The sequence below is a fragment of the Mya arenaria genome, chromosome 12, assembly GCF_026914265.1.
Source record: "Mya arenaria isolate MELC-2E11 chromosome 12, ASM2691426v1".
NCBI lineage: Eukaryota > Metazoa > Mollusca > Bivalvia > Myida > Myidae > Mya > Mya arenaria.
Window position 1 is genome coordinate 25,615,458 of NC_069133.1, and position 18,653 is coordinate 25,634,110.

General features: G+C 34.5%; 2 protein-coding genes across 4 annotated transcripts in view; one reads left to right on the forward strand and one right to left on the reverse strand.

The window, feature by feature from the left end:
• LOC128211122 (rho GTPase-activating protein 19-like) overlaps window positions 1-13,523 on the reverse strand; it is a 28,489-nt gene extending 14,966 nt beyond the window's left edge. The window contains exons 1-2 of one of the 2 annotated variants that reach the window (XM_052915543.1): window positions 13,457-13,514; window positions 4,394-4,464 (exon numbers count right to left, since the gene is read on the reverse strand). In XM_052915543.1, coding sequence (XP_052771503.1) covers window positions 4,394-4,464; window positions 13,457-13,473 — 88 coding nt within the window. In that variant the 5' untranslated portion in view covers window positions 13,474-13,514. Of the gene's footprint in view, window positions 1-4,393; window positions 4,465-13,456 lie in introns of both variants that reach the window. The other variant, XM_052915545.1, reaches the window with a different exon arrangement.
• Window positions 13,524-13,603: 80 nt separating this feature from the next.
• LOC128212069 (anaphase-promoting complex subunit 4-like) overlaps window positions 13,604-18,653 on the forward strand; it is a 45,114-nt gene continuing 40,064 nt past the window's right edge. Inside the window, exons 1-7 of one of the 2 annotated variants that reach the window (XM_052917315.1) lie at window positions 13,604-13,677; window positions 14,370-14,518; window positions 14,829-14,928; window positions 15,585-15,792; window positions 16,211-16,237; window positions 17,206-17,250; window positions 17,758-17,863. In XM_052917315.1, the coding sequence (XP_052773275.1) occupies window positions 14,405-14,518; window positions 14,829-14,928; window positions 15,585-15,792; window positions 16,211-16,237; window positions 17,206-17,250; window positions 17,758-17,863 (600 nt within the window). In that variant the 5' untranslated portion in view covers window positions 13,604-13,677; window positions 14,370-14,404. The other variant, XM_052917316.1, reaches the window with a different exon arrangement.

Here is an 18,653-nt window from a genome sequence, read left to right on the forward strand (position 1 = left end):
TGAGAAATTTTACTCATATCGACACATGCTTTTGTTTTCCTATTTGCGTACTGTCAATGCAAAGATATATTATTTTGTCATATTGTGGTGTTTGTAACATTACATAACTAGAGAACGAATCTCACTTTCTTGATAAATATTTTCCCATTATGGACACGTGCTATTGTTTTCCTATTTGAAAACTGTCAATTTTGTATCAAATATTGAATTCAATTTGTGATTTTGCAGGCTGACACCAAGATGCCCCTCCTTACTAAAAATATAATCTTATAATCAGAAAGTTTATAATTGTTTTTTAGGACGAAATGGCTTAAAATTGACAGTTTATCATAATATGATAATTTTTGATTGTCACCTGACACTAAAGTTCTCCACCCATTTTAGATGGTTATGATGACGATCATTTTGAAATCTCCTTTTGAAAATAAGCCTCAGAAGATGCAAAAAGAAAGAAGGTTTTTGCTTTTTGTAAATGGCAAAAGAGTCAACTCGATATTTTCAGCACAGTAAAAAAAACAGAAGTAAAAATAAGAATTAAATGAAAATAAATGAAAAATAAATATTTTTTTTTTTATTTTTAATCAAAAATGAAAGGAAAATCTTTTTGTAAGTTACAAAAAAAGCAGGTAGAAAAAATGATTAATTTCTTTTAATTGTTTTCTTCTTATTTCTTTTAAAATCTTGTGCAATAATTATAAAATGCTGAGAAAGTGTTGTTATCTTTTTCCAAATGTTATTGTTTTGCCATAATTATAATCAATGATTATTAATTTTTCATAATTTTTAATTAATTGATTTTCAGATAATTAAAACTTTAAAGAGATCAATAGGAAAACAGTTAACTTATCAATATTTTATAAATTAAGATAAAATAAATTATTTGTATAAAATTTTCTTTAAGAAAACTGATCCAGCCTTCAGATAAAAAAACATAACAGCAGGTAATGATGGGATGACCCTGATCATAGAGATTTGGTCCCTGATAACTGACAAGTGATCATCTGTGGTTTTTGTTTTTCTGTCAGATTGTGAGAGACTAAAAATATAATTAATTAAGGCAATAAATTACATACAGCCCACATTACTGTCCTAATGACTGAATCTTTAAAACAACAATGGGAGCCTGTCTCAAAACTGTCTCAAGCATGTCTCAAGTTTATGTTTTATTGCACTGGTGACTGATGGCTGAAAAAGGGCCCATAAAACTTACACCTCACATTAACAGCAATAATGACTGTGTTGTTTTATATGACTTCCTTTAGTCTGAGACCCCAGACCAAGTTCAAGATTTCCTTATGATAAGAAACAATTAAAATATTATTTTGATTGAGGCTTCCCAAACTCTTAAAGAAAGCCAGTAATGGTATTTTCAGAACTGTAACTTGAACAACCCCAAAGTAAATTGCTATTACGATTAAATATGATGTATCATATTTGAGCAACTACAGCATTGATGTTAATGGGCGAGGGAGACCTAGTTGTATAGGCATCAGCTTGTGTTTTGATCCCCACAAGTGGTTCTTTCCCATGGCGACACCGAACTTGGCCCACCATATTTTTATTTCAGACTCTTGTAAAAAAAAAATTGAAACATTTAAACTCAAATTCAGATGTAAGCGCATATCGACCCTCATTTCTGGGCCCAGTAAAATTTTGAATCAGCTTTTAGCTGCAACACAATCAAGCTAAAACTTGGTATAAACGTACAGCTGGGACCAATAACAATCTTAATAACTCCCTGCCAAAAGCAATGATGAAACATTTAACAAACAACAACGATGTGGTCAGTATAAGTAAGTGTCAAGGCAAATAAGCAGAACTGAATGCAAATGGCCGGAACTCAATATGAATTAACACAATCAATCAAAACTGTGAGACTTGCTTCACCATCCTGACAGGGCCCTGATAGTGGTAATAGGGTACAAGATCTAATATGAAATTAATGGGGGTGGTGCAGCAGGTGCCCTGGGGAGTGACAGGCAGAGGGAGATAGGAATCACCTCACATACTGCCAGGATGGTTATGTAATACATGGCATCAGAGAAAGACACATACTTTGTCAGTGCCATCACCTTTGTACAAGTCAACTTTAATATTTTTTTACACCAGTCGTTATCTGAATTATTGTTAAGAAAGTTGTGCCCTGGCAGTGTTTCGCTAATGATTACTATTTCATTCCTTGTTCTCAGTCACTTATTTTTCAATCTTGCAATTATGGTGACCAAAACAGGTGGGCCATGCTTAATGGCATGGAAACTGTTCCAGCTAATACTAGCCTGCAGTCACTCACAGTTCTCAGATTCCTAGGGACTCAATGTTCAATATTCTAAGCATTATTTGAAAGCCAAATGTCAATAAAAACATTAAAACATTTAATTGACAGTACCACATATCAAATTAATGTAATGATTGAAAATATAACAAAATTATGAATTCCCTAATTTCTTGAACAATCTAACAGTTTTGGTATAAATGGTGTCATTTCTCCATTTAAGACTGAGAAAGGCTTATGATAATCACAAAAACTTTTCATTTTGTAAGTAAGGAAATAAGCAAATTGAAAAAAGAGGCTTAAAGACTTAGAATGCTTAAAAATGGGGACAGGTGCTTTATATTGACAAGGTTACGAATGGGTATAATATCTCTATGAATATGTACTGATTGAAAACTGTCGCAAACGTCTAACAACCACTGAGGGTTGACTTATCCCGATTCTGACAGATTTGCAGCATTAACAATGACAGAAACACAGGGAGGTCCAAAATGAGGCTTATGCTTTTCATCTCATTAGTCAGTGTTTTTTACAATTATTATCACGTTCGTGCAATATTGAATTGAAAACAGCAACATGTAGTCAATGACCATCTGCATGGATACAGACATATATATATATGCAAATGAAGTATTTTCAATGTAGAATTCATTCAACAATTTTTCTCAACTGCATAAGAATGAGTGAACCTTGGGGAAAATTAATAAAGCTGGTATTGAATGGTAATGACCATGTATGTGATATTCTATTTATATTTGAAGATAATGACGGTGCAATATAATAAATACATACATGTAAGCACCCCTGTACACTTTTTTGTTGGAAAAAGGTCATGATTGCGTTCATTTAACATCTCAATTCAGTAAAAAAAGAAGAAGGCAAACCCCTTTCAAACAGAACTAAAATCAAGGATTTTACCAGTGGTGAAAAAAATTCAAATTTCAAATATTTTGTAACAGTTATTCAATTAATCAGTAAATCACTCAGAATCGTAAAAAATGCCCAAAAATTGGGATTCAGAGGATATTCTAGGGTTTGGTCCTTGGAGAGGGTACAAAGCAGGTTATTGGCTATGGCAAAGAATGTTTTAAGGCCCTGAATTATATTTGCATCAAAATTCAACTATCACCAACGGTTTGATGATGTACTGTCATTGTACATCAGATACCTTTAGACTATGTGAATGATGTGGTTGCGGAAGAGTCCAGGGTTCATTTCATGAGTAGTTGTATATAAATTTGGGGATCACTTTTGATAATCAACTTCACAATATTTGTGCTAATGAATACATAAGCAACTAAGGATTTCATGACTTCAAAAAGAAGAGTTGACTAACTTAGACAGCTATCTTTCCAGTTTGTACCAACATGTACATTAATACTCAGTATACATTTCAGTCACCATAGTAATTAAATCCCTCAATTTACTCTCATCTCCATGGATTAGTAGGAGAGCAGATTAGCCTAGATTAACCTTTAAAACTCTGTATTATCAGTCTCCTTATCAATATGGTAAACTCTCGAACCAAGTATTTAATATTTGGGGCCATTATAATTTTCTGTGTGTTCAGTCCTGAAATGAGTCTTGAGAAAGTAAAAGCCTAAATTCATTAACTTCTGCTTTGCAATACATTTTTGAGCAAGCCCTGCTGTATAAAACTAAGAAGCTGAGCAAGTCCTGAAAGCGTTTTTCCAGTGCAGGACTCCCGGACTAATGAGCATTTCGAACCACTGGTGTACATTCATGCTGTATGAAGTCAGGAGTTCATGCGTGCAAATTCCATGAAGAGTGCTAAAGCTTGAAATTCACAAGCGTTTCCTACAGGCCGCATTCATACAGCATGGACACACAAAACATTCTTGTATTTACATTTCAAAAAGTTATTCTTCACAAGTAAAAATAAGTATTATGCTTTCCAGCTGTGATTATTTATTGTTGACATCAATAAATGAATCTTAAGATTATCATTGTATGTTAAAAAAATTCAAATATGGGATATTTCAGAGACTATTTTTGGACACACAGGGCCTTGAATTAAAAAAATCTTTTTTTTTTCAGCCTTTTACTGCCATTAAATAACAATTATCAGGTATTTCATGTTTTCGTTATAAAATCACTTACGTCTTGGATTGTGAAGAAAGATCTTCATAATCTCTGCACTTGAACGCCACTGCACCATACTGGCGAGGTTCCTTTATAGAAATTTCGAAAACAACAATTATAAAATAACTTAAGAGCTTATAGCCAAAAGTCATGCACCAATATTTGTATCTCAGATTAATTATAAAGTGTCAAATTTTTCTGTCTTCAAATGTCTACAAAGTCACACCTCTTCAACTATTTTTTCACAAGTACAGAAACTAATTTAGCACTATTTTTCCACTATGGTAAAGTCTCAGTGACACCAACAACCAGAAGAATTTATGAGTTCTATCACTTATGTGATAATATTAGCACAGTAAGTAGAATTGGATTCAGATAATATTTTGATTTGGAGCCTGAGGTATAAGGGCACTTTTATAGAAAAGTCATACCACTATGTATTTCAAGGACCAATAAAATTGAATTTAAAGATATTTATGACCCTTTTCCTTTTTAAAATTTCAGTTTCTTTAAATGCAAATCTTCAAAGGATTATTGGTCCTCAGACATCATAAAAAATGGACCCTAATTAGGACTTGTTTATGTTTTATACAATGGCCCTTCCTGGCCCCTTTTTCAGATCTGAGGAGAAGGGTCCCTGGTTTATGGCCCTGCTTTTATAAGAAGGTATGAAGGGGCCACAATTATGTTTTGTTTTATAACAGGGAATTAAAACCTTATGAAAACACTCAAAAACACACATGAAAGACCTCAAAGTGTGGAGAAAGAAACAGCTGTATAAACACTGAGATTCCACAGCTTTCTACTTCTCATTTTTTTTCTAAAAAGCATAAAATAATATATTTGTTAAAAAAAAATTAAAAAAATGAATAAATCATAATTATAACCAACCTTTTCATTTTTTTAACACATAAAATGCTTTCAAAAATGAGCAACATCAACCATAGGTAATTTATTAGCAATTACTAGGATTTTTTTGGACAGAATAAAAACTGTTTTAAAAACAATTAATTGAAAAATTAGAAACCATTAAAAAGAAATCTGTGTTTTTATTTATGATATTGAGGATTTTTGTGTGTAAATAGAAAAGTATTTTTTAAACAATTTTATAGCAATTAAAACTAATTTTTGTTGGAATCTTAATTATCTTTAAAAAAAGAAGATTTTAGCATTCTTTTTGGAACCTTTATTGGCCTTGACTCATAGATTTGCTTGTAAGAAACGAAGGGATATTAATGAATGTTGACAGTCATCACTTATCATAAACCCTGAAATGACCCTTCTGATATTAAAGCATTAATAAGGATCAGCCTTGGCGGAGACTGTTTATGTAAGAGAACAAGACCGAGCTTGTTGGAGGCCCATACCATGCCAGCCCCTATCATTAGTCACTGACAGTCCGAGGCCCTTCCATCAACACCCGCACACATAAACGGGCCCTGGAGGGCCTCGAAAATGGCCTTTAATTATTGCTAACAGCTGCCATGGGGCCCTGAAGCTGGAGGGACAGAGATTTTCAGGATTTCCAAGAAATTTCTGATCTGTCTTAGACAATTTACCCTGGGAAGGATGAGGACTCCTGAGACTGGACAACCAACAGGTTATTACCTAGATAGATTTCAGAAGCAATTCTTAATGCATTTTTCATTTGAAAAAAGAGATGATGTATCTTGTTTTATGACTCCAGTACCGTGAGAATTTCCTTCTTGTCAGCAAGGGCTGGGGAAACCTAGGCCAAGAAATAGAAAACATTGTCTAATCGTGGCGCAAAAGTGAGATGATACATTTTTATTTTAATTAGTGATTTTCTGATGATTGATTTCAGTGGAAAATTGATTGGTTGGGCCTAACCATTTAAATTTGGTCAAAATTGGTTATCGATATAATCAGCGAGTTGTTTTCTTTTTTTCTTTTGATATTTACATTCGATAGGTCTCCGCTTTTCGTCCCTTGGGTTCATTTATTAATTCGGAAGTGTATCAGTTGTTTTCGTTTACAATAAGGAAGAAAACAACGAACAACAAGTCACCAACATACACTTGTTTGTTTGTTAATTTGAGTTTATCAAGGTCTGCCCATGCCAATTGGCTGCATTATGGCTTGACCCCCCCCCCCCCCCCCCCCCCCCCGTGACGCCATCACAACTTAAATTGTGTTGAAATGCCATAAGTGACATGAGATAGAAGTGACAGCAATTCGCTGTCAAATCCAGACATTGGAAGACTTGCAGAAACAGAATGAGAAACAAGAGATCCAGGTGCGATACTCTAGCTCTTTGCGAAGAGACCTCTTGGTTCTTCAATGTGCTTGGTGTAAAGCACCGATACACGGGATACAACTTTCCTGGGTTGATCTATAGTACGAAGTACACCACTTTTCCAAGCACTACCCTTTAAATGCTGAGCACCAGGCAAGGGAGCTACTTGTACCAACTTTTACAACCCACAATCTCCCGCTCCATAGGCGGATGCCTTAACCACTAGGTCACGGATATAGTTTCCAACATCCACTTAACATTTATAAGCATTTATAGATAAGAATAACAAGTTATTGAACAAAAATGAAATAACAATTACAATATTTCTAAAACCAATTGAAATATCGATAATTGTTACTTGACTGGATTGAGTTATCGATAGTCACTATCGTAATTGTTTTTGAAGCTTACATTTTGCTTATTTTAACCTTATATTTATAATTAAATTTATCATTTTGCTTCACCAAATTCTTACAAAATGTTGTGGGATGTCTTGTCCACCCTGCATTTTAAAAAGATGTGGGATGTTTTGTCCATCCTGCAAAATGATGTGGGATGCATGGGATGTCTGTCCATGGGATCAAGTTGTGTCCTTTAATCTTTTATTTTGTAGATTATATTTTTTTTCTTCAGGAAATCTTCTCCCCAATAACTACATGGGTCTTTATACTGAAAAAGAGCTGATACATTTGCTCTGAAATCAAGGGTGCATAACTTAATTAACTATTTTCACTTTCTTCCAAAAGAAATTATAACATCAATTGTGACCAAGACCCCTAAAATACATGAAGAATGTTTAAATACACTTAAATGCCCTTAATGTGTCCCTTTAAATGAACAAATAATATTTAAAATGGGCAAAGATTAGGATTTAAGGCACAATGGTATTTGAGTGAATTTGAACTTTTTCCCATCATTATCGAAAGTTTGACTAATTCCTATGACCATTAGCATTTCTACTTCGATTCACCAATTGTAAACTAAAATATTCTATGAATGACTGACCAAGAGTCAACCTCTTGACTCCAATTTTATATTTTACCAAATAATCGAAAAGAAGATTTACAAATAAGATAATGTCTAAATCCATTAAAACTTAGGGAAAGGGAAAATGGCCAAGGATCTTATGCTGTGAGTCAATTATTTCGTTATCTGAGTGGAACGACCGTTTAGTTGAATGGTTCTGAGGTATTGGAGAGAGTTGAAGGGGTCAGGGTAACTCACAGGGCTGGCCGAAGGGTTTTAGGGTCCACTGGTCCCTCGGATTCAGGTGTCAGTCCAAATAAATTCACTCTGTAATTTTCATTGCAATGAAAGTGTCATATTGTGAGAAATCCACAGGGAATAATTTGGTTTGATTTGATTTACTTTTGTTGCCATGCAAAAAACTCTGAAAACAAAACAAGGCAAGGAATCCCTTTAATGTGATTCAAATTGGGGTTTAAAGTTCATGAATGACTCTATTTAAGAGAAATGACCTATACCCTTCAAATTGGGATTCCCTTCATTTTCTCACAAAATTGGATTTTTTTTTTTGATTAATTAAAAACCAAAAAAACTCTTTTTACCATTTAAATGTGTGCTTTAATCATTTCAACAATAACTAACAGTTTACAATTTTTGGGGGGGCATATGGTTCTAACCAAATATTTGGCTATAAAAATGTCCCTGTCCCTGTTCCCCCCCCCCCCCCCCTACAAATAAAGAAAAAAAAAATAATCACACACACCCTTTTCTTTGAAAAATAAAATAAATAATAATCAGACTCTACTTCATAAGGGTAACCTGCTAACCATAACCCTGTAGAAATGAATTATTATTCAATATTTTTTATGAATTTTTTAAATTTCTCATTTGAAATTTTCATTGTTGAATCTTGATAACACAACTCCCCTAAAATTGTGTGTACCCCATGCATGCTATAGAAACCCATTCATTGACTGCATGTACACCAAAGTCGGGCCAAACTAATAAATCTGAATTCTACACCAGAATAACTCCCCAAAAGATTAATCTTCGGTAACCTATTCATAAAATGCAAATAAAGGTTTTATCCCTAATGCATATGGAGGCATGCAAATTGTACACTACCGAAAAACATCTGCCCTAAATAAGCATAAGCCACACAACCCCTTTTAAGGGACCGACATGACAGCCTGCTTGAAAATAGCCAAACAACAAAAATCAGGGTTCTTTTAATGATCAATGCATGATAATACGCTAGTTAACCTATCATTAATAAATATAAATACAACATAGAATAAGAGCATGTTAGTTTTTATTGTCATAAGAACCGGCAGCCTTCCATTTGTATTGTCGTTGATGACAATGACTAATGATTGGACCTGCTCACCCTAACTTCAATCTCTCCAACAAACTTGTTGCTACATCTGTCGCTTTATTCTCTTATAAAGAAACAGTAAAGCCATTATCATGTCATTAATACACCTATTGACATTATTCGATACATCAGACCAGAACCTTTCAAGGCCACAGGTCTAAAACTTCAGAATTCATATCATTATCTATTTATAATCGATTAGATTCTCAATCATGCATAGCCAGATGATTTCATAGGGCAAAAGTCAAGACAATATTTATGTGCAATTAACGTGGATTTTCTTTTGGCAAATAACTGTCTACTTTTCAAACACTACTTTTACTGAACATTAGCAAATTATCATGACATTATGGCTAGCAATTTTAAATGGGCTTTGCACATGTTTTTATTGCAAATTTGAACAATTTTTCAAGCCATGTGGAACATTCTTCAAAGCCAAAATTGAAACATTGAATGTTTGGAAGAAAAACTGAAAGATTTCCTGTGTGTCGAGTGTTTAGGGGCCAAGTGATGGGGCAGCAATATCCAGTCACAATCAATCAATTAACCTGCCCCAGCGGGTGGCTGTCATCTGCCAAAAATCATCCATAAACTCAAGGCCAACATGCTGGTATCATCAAATAGTTTGATAAGCATTATTTTCATATGGACATTCAGATAATAACTAAAATTCACATAATTTTCATATTACTGTATTCTAATATGTATTAGTGTATTAGCGTATGCTTCAAGCAGATTAAAATGTAGTCTCCATTCTTGTTTTCATTTTGTCAGTAAAACAAAAAGACATTGCAAGGTGATCCTGAAGTGGGTGACTCTCTTTCGGAAAATCAAGGGGGATAATTTGACAATTATCAAAATGAGAGGAGTTACCTGCCTTGCTCATTTGTGTATTGTCACTCAGGTGAAATGACTTTTGTGCATTAAGTTACATTTTGAATAAACTGTTATTTATGGAAAGGGTTTTAAAGTTATTGCACAATTAAAATGTCCAAAAATGATGGCAACACCACCCAACTTGTTTTCTTTAAAAAGCAAATGTCAAAGTCTGTTTGCAAATACATGTAAACTAATCAATAACTATCCCACAGTCTTAATGATTTTAGACTTAATATGGCATGAATCTCAATTATGAGGAAGTATGGATTCTGCCACATGGAAAACACACATACCACGACTGAAAATTAATTGAATTCTTGAAAAGCAGCTTCAGACACTCAAATATTTCAGCCTGCAAGGTTAAAGGTCTGTAAAAACCCATCACACCCCTATGGCTGAGCAAACACGACATCAACACTGGTATTGAAAAATGAAATAGAAACTGAAAATATTTGCACTGAGTCAACACACTGGATTCATTTCTTGTTAGCCAGTACTGTCTGCAAGACATTATGATCACCATGGCAAACTTAATTGTTGAAAGCCTTTCACATTTTTGGCCAGACAAACAAGCAAGACCTAATGTTAACATTTTTCTTTAAACTCTTCACATCTTTAAGTAATTAAAAAGTTCTCATAGTACACTTCAACAAGGATGAATGTAAATAAGAAACTTTGACTTATACTGACAGTGATTCAGCCCTCAGGGCAGGCATTCACGTGACCATTAACAAAAAGTAGGGATAAAAGTAGTAGGAATTTTTTGAAAAAGTAGGGTAAAATAGGGATATTATGAGCAAAAAATAGGGATGGTAGGGCTCTTTACTTATCTTTTTGGATGCAAATGAATGATTACTTAACCTTTTTATCAATTGTGATGTACATAAAGTTATCTTCACTTGCTTCAAGAGGGATTCAGCCACAGGATGAGAAGATTAACCTGGAGTTGGTGTCTCTGACTTTGCAACATCCAGTGCACCACTCATTCTCATCATAGAACACCTCTTGCAACAATGTCAACCGACCAACTGCATCAAACCATTCCTACAAAAATACTTGAAATGGCTTCTTATTAAGATTCAAGATTTAGAAAATTTCAAACAATGCCTTTCGTTAAAACTTTTCTCCTGCTTCTCAAACTATTTTTACAGAAAAAGGAGGGATAGTACAGTTTATAATAGTACTAACAAAAAAGCAGTGTAAAGAAGAAAAAGAAGGGCATGCTTGGAAGCCTGTAAGAATGTCAAATTTGTCAATAGGTTACAACTTTACAAGCAGTTTTTGTCTAAAATCCTAAGGACAAAATTTGAGAACCCTTGATAGCTATTCCTGAAATTCCCTGCTGACATACCAACTGGGTTTTTCCAGTGAACCATAAATTTCAATGTATGTCCCAGTCCATTACTACCATGAGGTATGAAATTTCCCATCCCTCTTGCACGCAGAGCTGCCCAGTATTCCCAATGTGGAAAATGACCCTTGAAAAGGCCGTCATTTAATGGTTATTCCATTCCATGCAGTAGATTTTACTCTGATACCAAAGTTGAAACCCTTCAAGTTGGAGGTATTATCATTAGAGCCAATAGGAGCTGGGTGTGACTGTTATTTTGAATAGTTTCATTGCATTTATAACCACAAATACAGAAGAACCCTATAGATCAGATATATCATATATAAAACTATCTGCATGAAAAATTTATTTCTTTTCTTCTGAAGCAAAAACGAACTGGGATTCATCATAAATTCTATGAAAGTGGTCAAAATTAGGACAAGCAATTGAACAAACCCTGAAATCTTGATTTTATAGAGCAGGGCTTTTTAATAAATAATGATGGCAAGCATTTTTTCAATTATTCAGTCTTATGAATCACATTAAATGTTTAAACATATTTATGCGCAAAGTTTAGTGTGTCCTGTGTATGAAGAAAAAACAAAGATAAAAAATATCAAAAAAGAAGCCAAGATAAGCAACTTTATCATGATGTTAATGTCACTGTCCTATAATACACACTTTCAATTTAAAATAAGAATGATTTGTGTTGTTTCGACATTCCCTTTCTCTGCTACATTCCGCTTTGGACAGCTCAAGATATAAACATATATAAAACACTTGCAAGAATTTTATATAATAAACTTAATTTAATCAAGTATGAAGTGTCAGAAGTAAAAGGCATGCATGCCTGAATTGGCACAGAATCATCATGAATGGTTATGTACAAATGAGATCCAGCATCCTGTTAGCTCAGGTTAAAGAGGTCCTTCCTTGTGTTCCAGTGGTTGTAGGTTTGAGATCTGCACCATTCACACTGTTTGACCCAGATTCATTCATCTGGGATTTTTTTTGAAGGGGATGAGTACAGTATGAATGGTAAATGCAACCATGCATCTGATACTTCAACTTTGTGCTTGCCACGATAATTAGCATTGAAGGAAAACAAATAAATATCATTTGAACTTTCTTATTTTCCATGTATTGCCACAACTATGTAAATCCCATAATCAAGTATTGGAATGCTTTTATTCCATTTACAAACAGACGAAACAGTAATAAACTAATTTCAATTACACATAAACATACTTTTACGCTCCCAATAATACTGTTTATTATAACAGTGATAAAAAATATGACAATTTTTAAATGTATGTTGATTGTTTACACCGTGTAACAGGAAAGCACTGACTTGTACCTGCCCATCTTTTCACGCGATTATATAAGATTTTGATTTAATATTTAAATGTTTATGTTTTTTCCTCTGAAGAAACATTTAGCCATATGGTCTAGAAAATGATAAATTTCAGTGTTTAACTTTAAAGTGTGAAACGGTTCGGATATTGTACAATAGGAACCAATGGCATCAATTAAATACTTGCTGTACCGCGCAGTTTCAATCATATTATCAGCAGTGAGTATGAGACATGAGTCTACCAATACCTCAAATCCTAAAATTGGCGCCTTGTGTACGGTCTATTTATATGGACTAATGCACCAGTCAATTGTAACCACGGCCCCCCCAGGTCCGGGGGTATACTGGGGATAGCCTGGGAAATGGGCCGTGTTTTTACCTTTCAGATGGCCCCGCAGTGCCGGGTGAATGCGGTGGTTTTGTCTTCGCTTTATAGCGGGGAATAGGCCTTACCTAGGGTCCATGGGGTGCAGGGGGATTTGATGGGGATTTTACCATCTGTTCGTCCCCGCAGGACGGGGATTTTAGCTGGGGTTGGCTGGGCTGAAGTCAAAGTCCCCGCTATTCCCTGGACCTGGAGGGGCCGTGGTTACAATTGACTGGTGCATAATTTTCATTTGTGTTTCAGGTTTGAGCCTTGTACCCTGGCATATTTCTTCCTTTTAGGTTAGAATTGATCACTAGAAGGTCATAGGGTTAATTACACTCATACAAACGGAACCAGCCCTTTAAGCCCTCGACAGTGACCAGTCCCTGGCCCTTGCAAAAGGGGAGCTGAGGGAGACAACTCCAAAATATAATTTTGGGGCAAAGTTATACTATAGAACAGTGTAACATAATCGTAGCGTATTGGCCATGACAACGTAAAGAATTTAAACATTCAGGACGATTTGGGTATATCCTCTTAACCAATTGTTTACCTGATTTCTGCATTCATGTTTTTTTTAAAATTTATTTGACACTTCGTTAAAACTCGAAATGGCCGCTGGTAGAGTTGTCATCAGAACCGTTATTTTGATTGGATAACTGTACATGTTAAGTTGTTAATGATTGGACAAAAGATAGACCGGCACGAGCCTTTAGTCAAGCGTAGAAAATAACACGATCGCATTTTTTGTGAATAACACTAACATTTATTCAGGTAATTAGCTGTTAATTGATTAATTAAATCGAATATGTTCTTATATTCTTATATATGTCTCATACAATAACTATTCACAATGCTTATCGCATTTCGCGTGTAAACGGACATGAAGTGCATGTTTCAAAGTTGCGTAGTATTTCGGATAAAGCATAATTGGGATACTGTACATTAGTCCATTCAATTTAAAACCATTGATACGTCATTTATAGCTGGTCTATTGTTTTCTTTAGAAGACTAAAGCAAGATATTTTCTTAACATTGTTGTCAACGCCATCGATATTGTTGATCTGCAAAAAAGCGTTCTTGGCAGATCATAAAACACACCACAAAGTTTTGTACAGTTGTACATGGCACGTATTTATGCCATTCCCTGCCATTCCCTGCATGTTATCAATGACAGTATGCAAAAGATCTATAGCTCTTGCTTAAGATATTGTCAAGTAATGCCCTTGATAGTCTGAAAAAGTAATGCATATTTTGGCATACATATGTAAACTGTATGTAACATGATTTGGTTAAAAAGATATTCTTGCACAATCTTAAATGAAATCATGTCCCTTGGTACCAATAATATCTATGTTGAAAACAATGCAAAACTTTTGCCCTGAAGTATACTTCTTGGCAGTGGGGACAAAGCCCATCAAATTATAATTGGTTCATTGCTTTATTACATTTCTTTTTGTTGCTAGATTCCTTGTGTAGTAAATAAACTGCAAGGCTTACAATGCCGGAGGAATCGTTTCGTCAGGTGGACGAGAAGCATGTGACCGTTGAAGCAGAGCTCATGGTCTGGTCACCAAAGTTTGACCTTGTCGCCCTTGCTAATGTCAATGGAGAGGTAGGTTTAAGGAGGTGTCAAGCTTCAAGCTATTTTTCCAGTCTCTGAGAAGGGAGTCTGTTTCCTTTAGAGGGGGATTTTTAAATTTAAACTGTATACAGTTACTAAACTCACAGAAATTGCAAACAAATAACATTTATTAACTCTTTTTCAAACAGGAAACAGACATGTTGGACAACTATTATTGAAGAAAAAGTAGAATAGTAAAAACTGTAAATTATGTTATTAATAAAAAGGAATTTCTTTTTTGACGAGACAAAAAGAGGCTGAAATCTGGGCAATAAATGCTAAGAATTTTTTACCCATTCAGGTTGTTCTTCACCGTCTATCCTGGCAAAAGGTTTGGAGCCTGCCAGCCCATACAGAAGATGCACGGGTTAAAGCCATGGCCTGGAGACCCGATGGGAAAGGTCAGTCTTCACTTGTAGATCTTTATGTAAACTTGTTTACAGCCTAGAAGGATATGATTTAAAGTTGAGGCAAAAGTAAACATTGAGGTTTCAAGGAGAAAGAAACATTTTATTCCTTAAACAGATAGAATATCACCTTTTTTTTTTGGTGATAACTTCTTTCTCTTTTTAAATTGTTAAAGTAGCAATGTAAGAAATTTAAGTTTTAAAGCACTAGCCGGTTTTTCTCTATTTTTAAGTGTTACATATTAAAAATAAAAACTTAACTTCACAATGTATTTTGACTTTTCAGTCTTCATTGGATAAAATCAACTAAGTATAATGAAGTTTACAACAATTATGATGCTCTAGAAGTGATGATATGATGTAGTATATGCAATCATGTGTACTAGATCAAATAAACACACTTGATAATCATGACTCTATATAATTAAGTCATAGGAATTTTGAAAAAATTATACTTAAAAATTTGATCACATGATAATGATGATTTTTAAGTAAATTTTGGAAAAGCGTGCCAAGTGAATAGCTTGAACCCACGACTGCCGTTTTGCCATTTAGCATTCAAGTTCCAAAAGTCTAAAAGTTTAAACTCTTTGTCATATAAGCAGCTGTTGTCTTTAGATGGATATGCTTTTGTCAATCTCACATTCTAGTGTTGGCGGTAGGCTACACCACTGGCCACATGCTACTGTGTTACATCGAGAATGCTGATATTCTCCACAGTATTGACCTCCAGCAGCAGGTGACCTGTCTTTCATGGGTGGCACAGTCCCTCCCAGGGGGTGAGGCCTGGTCATGTGACCCCTACTTGCCAGACAACACGGACTCATACCTCCCTCGTCTGCAGCCTCTAAGTAAAAGGTGCTGATCATGGTCTTTTCCTATGCATTTTGAGAATGAGTTTGTTTTTTATACAAATATTTGAGGATTTCTTTTTAAGTGAAAACATTTCATGTTTGGAAAACCTGCTTGTATTGTAAATGGGTCAGAGCAATGTATCAATGCAAGACAGTGGGATGCCTAGACATTTTCGAGGAGTTGGTGATTGTAAAACTTTGACTTAAAGAAATCACTTATATCTTTTCCTACAAAATTATTGATTATATGTATTTCTAAAAGCTAATTATTGAATCATTAACTTGACTCATGTGGACTGATGACAATTTCAACTGTATTTTAAGCTTGGTATATGATTTGTCTTTGTCTTGATATAGTTTATATCTGATTGTAAATATTAAATGAAAACAATGTGAATGACACTGGCCTATTTATTTTTCAGTTATGGCAGCTTGTCAAAAGGAAATAGGTATGTTATAAACATTATGCTTTATCAAAGTCTGAAGTATTACCTCATAAAAATGGATTGGTTACACACATGAAATAAAAGAAACACTGAAACAAACAATTATCCTCTATGTGTTCAATGGAAATAAAATAGATTAACAGAAAAAAACTTTAAGTGACACTTGTATTAAAATCAATACATACACATGTATAACAAACATTAATCTTGAGTGCTAAACCTTTTAAAGCTGCACTCTCACAGATGTATCGTTTTTACAACTTTTTATATTTTAGTCTTGGAATAAGCTATTTTTTTGTGTAAATATCTGCAAACCAATGATAAAAGATTGCTGACAAAAGATCAGATCGCAGATTTTCATATTTCCGTTCAAAAATTAATGTTTTATGGCTTAAACCATTACTGACAGTTTAATAAAAATACTTAAAACATCAATTTTTGAACTAAATATAAAAATCTGCGGTCTAATTTTTTTGTCAGCAGTCTTACATAACTAGTTTCCATGCATTTTTGCGAATTGGCTCGTTCTAAGACAAAAAATAAAAAAGTTGTCAAAACATTCAATCTGTGAGAGTGCAGCTTTAACTTCTTACTAAATAATGCACTTATGGAAATTATCAATTTCTAATTACGAGATTGTAATCATGTATTTAATGGCTGAAAATGCACAACTATTAAATGACTGGTGGGTCCTAAAAGATTAACAGTGATCAACTATCGTCTCACGGTAGAAACATCATGTTTTTTTGCACCTTTCTTTCAAGAAACACTGTATCGTTAATAAGAACCATTGTTTTCTAAATTTATTTATCCTTTTTAAATCAAAACATCCTTTTTTAGATTAAAACGATTGTATTAATTGTGGTACATTTTATTTGGGAGTAAGAGTGCATCTTTAAACAAATACTACATCTTTTGGCGACATATTTATGTACCATACTTGACACCATTATTGAATAACTTGATTTCAGTGAGGAGAATGTCGAGGATAGGAAGAAACTGAGGGGTCAGAAAGAGTAAGTTTAAACATACATTTTACAATGATTGTGAGGAAAGTTATGATAACATATTCTTACCTGTAGTCACTCTTGTTGGCACGGTGTTGCTTGAGTGTGGTCTTGAGTTGTGGGGGAAACTGGAGTATGGCTTGGTTACCACATAACAAACTAACATACGCCCAATCCGGCGAACCAAAGTCGCCTTGGTGAGAAGCAGGGTTGGCTAACAACTGCGCTGACCAGACAAGGGTAAGATTCACATGCTTTTGTGCAATAATTTGTCTCATTATTGGTTGTTTAGATTATTGCTGTCCCTAAGAAACATAAAGCAACATAGTATTAATCATTCTTTATCATACCAAGTATAAATCATGCTATATTTTTTAGTATAATTCATTATTATCAATTCTTTTAAGTCGTGCTCAATTATTCAGAGTATAATGCATGCCACAATAGAAGCTTCCCTTTATCTCTTGCCTGTAAAAGAAATTAAAAAACGCAATAAAAGTATGACTTGTTATGCAGGTTGAATGTGTTGGTGGTGGGGAGTGGGTGTCGGGAAGTGGAGCTCTATATCTATGGTGTGTTTCCTGTGGCAAGGGTCAACATCAACGATGACATCACTGCACAGGTATGACATATGTTATCTATGTTGAATGTGTTGGTGGTGGGGAGTGGGTGTCGGGAAGTGGAGCTCTATATCTATGGTGTGTTTCCTGTGGCAAGGGTCAACATCAACGATGACATCACCGCACAGGTATGACATATGTTATCTATGTTGAATGTGTTGGTGGTGGGGAGTGAATGTCGGGAGGTGGAGCTCTATATCTACGGAGTGTTTCCTGAGGCCAAAGTCAACATCAACGATGATATTTAGTGATGTTCCAATGATCGATTATAATCGAAAAGCGATTGGTTGGGCCTAAAATCGGCGACAATCGATAGTATTTAGTTATAATTGATTATCGAAAAAAAAAAAGAGTAAGTGTTCAGATGTTTTCTTTAACAAAATGGCTGATGAAAGCCACAATGAGCTATTTTTTATACAACAACACTTAGTAACTTCAATCATAGACATAAGGTATATGCATATAATGATTAAGAGTTTAATACTGTACATGAATAAAACTACAACTCAGGTACTATCTAGTATTTTAAGAACCGATTGTACTATCGATAATCGGTTACTTGAGAGGAACTGATCATCGATTGTAAAATTGCAACCGATTCCCAACACTAATGATATTACCTCACAGGTATGGCATGTTATGCAGGTTAAATGTGTAGGTGGGGTGGGGAAGTGGTTGTCACAAGGGTGAGCTCTACATGGATGTTTCCCGTGCCAACATCAAGGATCAAAATAGTGAAAACGTTCACAAAGACGCTTTATGAATATGGCCCAAGGACAATAGAGCTCATGA